The following is a 6,301-nucleotide window of genomic DNA, read 5'->3' as shown; positions in this document are numbered from 1 at the left end:
TTTAACTGTCTCACTGTCTCTGTCAGGTGGAAACCTCATATGTCCAAAACTGGACAAAAATAGCAAAAGTAGCAGATCTACAAACTCAAAGCGAGCTTGTAGATCTACTTTTTATACTTATGTGTGACTCTGTTGTGTGCTAATCAAGTAGTGTTCATTCATTTACGAAAAAACATAAAAAGTTAGAATATGGAGAGGTTACTGTTCGACAGCAACACTTTGTTGTGTACAAACAAGGTTATTTGGACAATGTTAGGTGACCAGAACATTATTGCTTGACCTTTTGTTACACTAAAACGCATCCTGACAGCGGCCATGTCACTTCTCCTCATCAGCCACCATGTCTGTGTTGAACTGCTCCTTCGTCACTCGCTCCACCACCTCAGGCAGCGGTGCCACGGTGCACGATGACTTCGGCTGCCCCGAGGTGGCTGTGGCGTGTGGAATGAACCTGTCCTGGATCCTGGCCAACGCCAGTGCTCAAGACCTGGCCGAAATGTGCCTGAGCGAAGTGGAGTACCTGGCGAAGTACCTGGGCCCCCCGCGGTCCCCCGCGTTCCTCCCCGTCTTCGTCATCTTCCTCGCCATCTTTGCGGTGGGCGCCATGGGCAACGCCCTGACCTGCGCCGTCATCATGCGTTACAAGGTGATTGTGGGGAAGGTTCAGCAGCAGGAGGGGTAATGACAGATTAATCATCCCCAAGGGGACAACCAAATATAGTATAGGCCGGGGATAGGGGAATAATAAAGTAGCCTACATCTCATCTCTTCTCAGGCTTAGGCGGTCCTTTGTGCTGCTAGCTATGAATGTAAAGATGTAAACCGATGGTCGCCTGGCTCGTTCAATTCAACTTCAGTAGACTAATTGCTCTGAAAAACAACAGTTCAGTATGGACACTATCTGACATGCCTACTGTGCATTCTCTAGTATTTACTTTGTCCTGCACTATATGCAAGCACTGTTCAGTGTATAGATACCGTGAATCAACTTTACAACTGTAGATATTTTATACATTTCTTTGTGCTCTCTGTCCAGTATACATATACATGTATGATGGCTGGGCTTCTCTTTTGACAGGGTCATTATCTTATACTTATGCAAATGTTACTTCTGCCTTTACACTGTCTTCACACTCTGGCTCTTGTATACATTCCTTTCCATGCACACAGTTTCTAAAGCAAGTTACCGGTACTAGGTTTTGGGGAAATTCTAAGACAGCACAACACATTTTCTACTTCAGTGGAACATTCAGCAAAACTAGTAGGTCTGCAAGCTCAAAGTGCCTCACATTGTGAGATGTTGGTGTAGAGGGAAACAAGCGGTCCAAGTACAGTTAACTCAGATCCATTCTAGGGTTTAAGTGCATGGTTAGCTCTTTTTGCGACCGCAGATCGCATTTACTATGAAAACGTTAATTTCCCGTTAGTTAGTCCGTCACCTCGTGACATCACGTGACATCATCAGGGATGAAGATCCCTGATCCCCAATATTAAGCCCATATATGGGAATGCCCATATATGGAGATCCCTGATGTCATCAATATTGGCCAGCAACTCTACATCTGACCTCAAACCTCAAACCCTTAGATCTCCATATATGGAGCTGACCTGTTATATGTTGATCCTTCCCCAATCCCCATCCATCCTTCCCCAGGCCCGAGAATTAAGGCCCGGCCCTACCTGGGCCCTCATCAAACCCTGTACACTCAAGACACTGCCCCCGCAGCCACCCTTATATATCCATATATGGAGCTGACCTGTTCTGACATTCCATATGTTGATCTGATCTCATCAAACCCTGTGCACGCATTCTCGCCCTCAGGGCACTGGTTGTGCTGCCGTTGGCGACTGAATCAATAAAAAGCTCTTAATATCTTCTCTTACCTGAGGTGATGCGAACTCCCACCAACTACTACCTGTTCAGCCTGGCCGTGTCCGACCTGCTGGTGCTGCTGCTGGGCATGCCGCTGGAGCTGTACGAGATGTGGCAGAACTACCCCTTCCTGCTGGGCACCATGGGCTGCTACTTCAGGACCTTCCTGCTGGAGACCGTCTGCTTTGCCTCGATCCTCAACGTCACGGCACTCAGCGTGGAGCGCTACGTGGCGGTGCTGCACCCGCTCAAGGTCAAGCGCACGACCACACGCTCCCACGCCAAGCGGGTCATCCTGGCACTCTGGGTGCTGTCCATGCTGTGTGCCGTGCCCAACACCAGCCTCCATGGGGTGGTGGTGCTGGCCCCGCGCTTTGGGAGAGAATTCCCCCGCTCTGCCATGTGTAGTACGTATGAAATGTGACTTAATTAACAACCCGTACATGTCTATGTTGGTGTAACTGGCTCACCTGCCCAATGGATAAATTACATTTAAACATTTGACACATTGTATTAGTGGTTCTCCAACCTTTTCAAGTCACATTTATATTTATTTGTCCGCGGACACCCCCCACCTCCCACCCCTTGAGAACCACTAGTCTCTCTACTACAGCCAACAACAACAAAACAAGAAATTATATTTCCATCTGCCTTTATACTCATTTGTGCGTGACGCGTGGTAACTGGTTAATGTCAACATGCAACCACCTTTGCAGGAAACTATGGCATCGTACATGTACAGTATTGCACTTTGTTCATGTATAACCACACTTCGACATTTACACTCACTGTCTCGCTTAGCTTCGTGTAGTCAGCCTTCATCTGCCTTTGCAATGCATAATATTGGCCCAGGCAGATTATCCATGCAGTGATATTCGTATCGCTACGCAAGGCTATGTCTGCTCACTCCGGTCACAGAGCCATTCTGGACATTCACAGCATTCTCCCAGAACAGTGGGCGTATCCTCCCTACCTGACCCCACTCACTCATGCACGGGTGACGTCACATTCATGCCGTTCAGACTATGTTGTTTATGGAAGGCCTATATAGTTGTTGCTTGCCGTCCCATGGCTGAGAGGTCGGCTAGAGGCACAAAGTGTGTGGTTGCCTAGAGACGAGGCAGCCAATCAGGACGATAGGTTGTCAGTACGGCAGCCGATGAGAAACATAGGTCTCTACTATAGCAAGTGGACGTTAAAGCACCGGCGAGAGAAAATTGACCAGCTGTGCTTACAAAGCAGCTGGTAAAAACAATAACTCCCCACAACAATTACAGTTTAGGCAGACACTGTTATCCACTGCCAAATCAATGAAGACAGATCACGCATAAAACCTTATAGTCGACAAATAACAAAGGTAAATAGCCACGTAAATAGACAAAGAGAACAATGCAGTGCTCACCGTTACTTGAAACCACTGTGTTGTCACAACATACTGTACTGTATTACAGCTCTGGTGAGCCCATCCTGGCTGTACCACCTGATCGTCCTGGTCTCCACGCTGTTGTTCTTCCTGCTGCCCATGCTGCTGATCAGCGTGCTGTACCTGCTCATTGGGCTGCGGCTCCACAGGGAGCGCGTCCTCACCATGGTGGGGTCCAGGGACAGTCTTTCCTATGCACACAGGCAGCAGCAGAGGACCAGGAACAGACAGGTCAACAGAATGCTGTGTAAGATGGCATTGCAGTCCCGCCCCCAGTGCCGATTCTAGGCCTTTTGAGGCCCTAGGCAACATATTATACAGAGGCCCCCCCCCTCCTGCTTTGCCACGCCGGATAAAAATTGTAAATTTGCCATGAAAATGCTTCAAACTGGTGCACTTTGAGATCAAAATTATGAAGCTAGGTGGGGGCCACATGTGTTTATAAACAAATCCCAAATGTTTATAAACAAATCCCAAATGTTTATAAACAAATCCCAAATGTTTATAAACAAATACCAAAATGTTTATAAACAAATCCCAAATCCCATGAGACTTGGTCCTACCCCCCCGACCATGAGACTTACTACAGGTCAACTGGTAGTGGTCCTACCCCCCCCATGAGACTTACAAATCCCAAATGTTTATAAACAAATCCCAAATGTTTGTAAACAAATCCCAAATGTTTAGAAACAAATCCCAAAATGTTTATAAACAAATCCCAAAATGTTTATAAACAAATCACAAATGTTTATAAACAAATCACAAATGTTTATAAACAAATACCAAAATGTTTATAAACAAATCCCAAATCCCTTGGTCCTACCCCCCCGACCATGAGACTTACTACAGGTCTACTGGTAGTGGTCCTACCCCCCCCCCCATGAGACTTACAAATCCCAAATGTTTATAAACAAATCCCAAATGTTTGTAAACAAATCCCAAATGTTTATAAACAAATCCCAAAATGTTTATAAACAAATCCCAAAATGTTTATAAACAAATCACAAATGTTTATAAACAAATCACAAATGTTTATAAACAAATACCAAAATGTTTATAAACAAATCCCAAATCCCTTGGTCCTACCCCCCCGACCATGAGACTTACTACAGGTCTACTGGTAGTGGTCCTACCCCCCCCCCCATGAGACTTACAAATCCCAAATGTTTATAAACAAATCCCAAATGTTTGTAAACAAATCCCAAATGTTTATAAACAAATCCCAAAATGTTTATAAATAAATCACAAATGTTTATAAACAAATCACAAATGTTTATAAACAAATACGAAAATGTTTATAAACAAATCCCAAATCCCTTGGTCCTACCCCCCCCCCGACCATCAGTGCCGGTTCTAGGCCTTTTGAGGCCCTAGGCAACATATTATACAGAGCCCCCCCCCCCCCCTCCTGCTTTGCCACGCCGGATAAAAATTGTAAATTTGCCATGAAAATGCTTCAATCTGGTGCACTTTGAGATCAAAATTAAGAAGCTAGGTGGGGGCCACATGTGGCCAGTAGCCCATGTAAGGGATACATGAAAAAAAAAAAATCTTCTCCCTGTGACGAGGCCCCCTCAGTGGTTGAGGCCCTAGGCGACCGCCTAGTTCGCCTATGCCTAGAACCGGCCCTGCCCGCCCCCTTTCATGACGACGCCAGGCCCAGGAAATAATTCCCAATGCATTTTTCCCATAGACATCTCAAAACGTATTTATTTGTGTGTACGAAGTGTCGTACGAAGCCAACTCGAGTCGTGACAAATCATGACAAACACCAAACAAATAATTACAAAGAAGAAAAACAACAACAAAAAAGTGTTGTAACTTGTAACCTGCCGTTTTTTTCTATTTTCTAATTCTTTGTTTGGCCCAAAACATTGTGTTTATTGTCATGATTTGTCACGACAAGAGTTGGCTTTGTTCGCGGTATAAACGTCTTTAAATAAATACTTTTTGAAAAGTCTATGAGGAAAATGAACGGGGATTTCTTTTCCGGGTCTCTCGAGGGGGCGGGACTGCGACGCTCTATTGTATTTTGTTTATTTATTTGCTAAGGAAAATTAAACACAGTTTAACTACGTTAACCCTGGCATTTTGTTTTCGTTTTTTGTGCATAGCATCATAATGGGGACAAGACAAGTTACCAATCAATGCCAAAAAAATAGTGGGTTGGAAAACTCTGTTGGTTCAGTCATGTAGGCCTACCAGAGAGAATATTACCTGGGCACTTAAGGAGAGACTACCCAAATAAAATAAAATAAATTAGGCGTGTGTCTGACTGAGTCCCACCAACCTTCGTCCTTACCCCCCCAGGCGTGCTGGTCGTCGTGTTCGGCCTGTGCTGGGCTCCGTTCCACGTGGACCGCCTGCTGTACAGCTTCATCGTTATCGACCCGTGGACCATGCTGCATATCCAGCTCTTCGAGTGCGTCCACATCGCCTCGGGCGTGTGCTTCTACCTCAGCTCGGCCATCAACCCCATCCTCTACACCCTCATGTCCACCAGGTTCCGTGAGATGTTCAGAAAGGTCACCTGCATGAGCCCCGCGGCGCCGCAGAGCAACCAGGTGACCTTGTGCGAGAGAACGCCACACTAAAGAACCGAGAGTTAAAGGGACATTTCCCACTTTCAGACACGTTTGCGTTTGTGGTCTACTCTGGCTTTTGTGAGCATCCAGAGCAGTTTTTAAGTTGCTTGATTCTGTATTTAGATATTTGATATTAATTTTATTAAACACGCCCCTTCCTATACAAAGTAGCCCAAATTACCCAGAACCTGCACGTTAACACTTGCCCGCTAGCATTTATTGAAAAATTAGGATCTAATTCACGCCAGCATTTTTCCCAGTCAAGCTCTTATTTTGAAAAGCCACATTTCTAGACCACCGGATGTAGTATTATCTTAGGAAGTTGAACAGGTCCCGTTCAACTGTTGTTTACAATATGGGTCTATGCCGGTGCACTGGAGAGCTCCACATCGCCGGCTCTGTGCCATCAAAGAAACGCAG

General features: G+C 45.6%; 1 protein-coding gene across 1 annotated transcript; it reads left to right on the top strand.

Annotated features, from left to right (window-relative positions):
• Positions 1 to 340: 340 nt before the first annotated feature.
• Positions 341 to 5,890, top strand: LOC308326128 (neuromedin-U receptor 1-like; the record flags this gene model as incomplete). Its single annotated transcript, XM_080778935.1, has 4 exons — positions 341 to 646; positions 1,890 to 2,280; positions 3,325 to 3,543; positions 5,607 to 5,890. 4 exons carry the CDS (start codon positions 341 to 343, stop codon positions 5,888 to 5,890), a joined length of 1,200 nt encoding a protein of 399 aa, XP_080635061.1.
• Positions 5,891 to 6,301: the final 411 nt, after the last annotated feature.

Source organism: Protomyctophum bolini (assembly GCF_963924005.1).
Source record: "Protomyctophum bolini genome assembly, chromosome: 12".
Lineage (NCBI taxonomy): Eukaryota > Metazoa > Chordata > Actinopteri > Myctophiformes > Myctophidae > Protomyctophum > Protomyctophum bolini.
The sequence above is the reverse complement of the archived record's forward strand: the minus strand, read 5'-3'. Positions and strand labels throughout refer to the sequence as shown.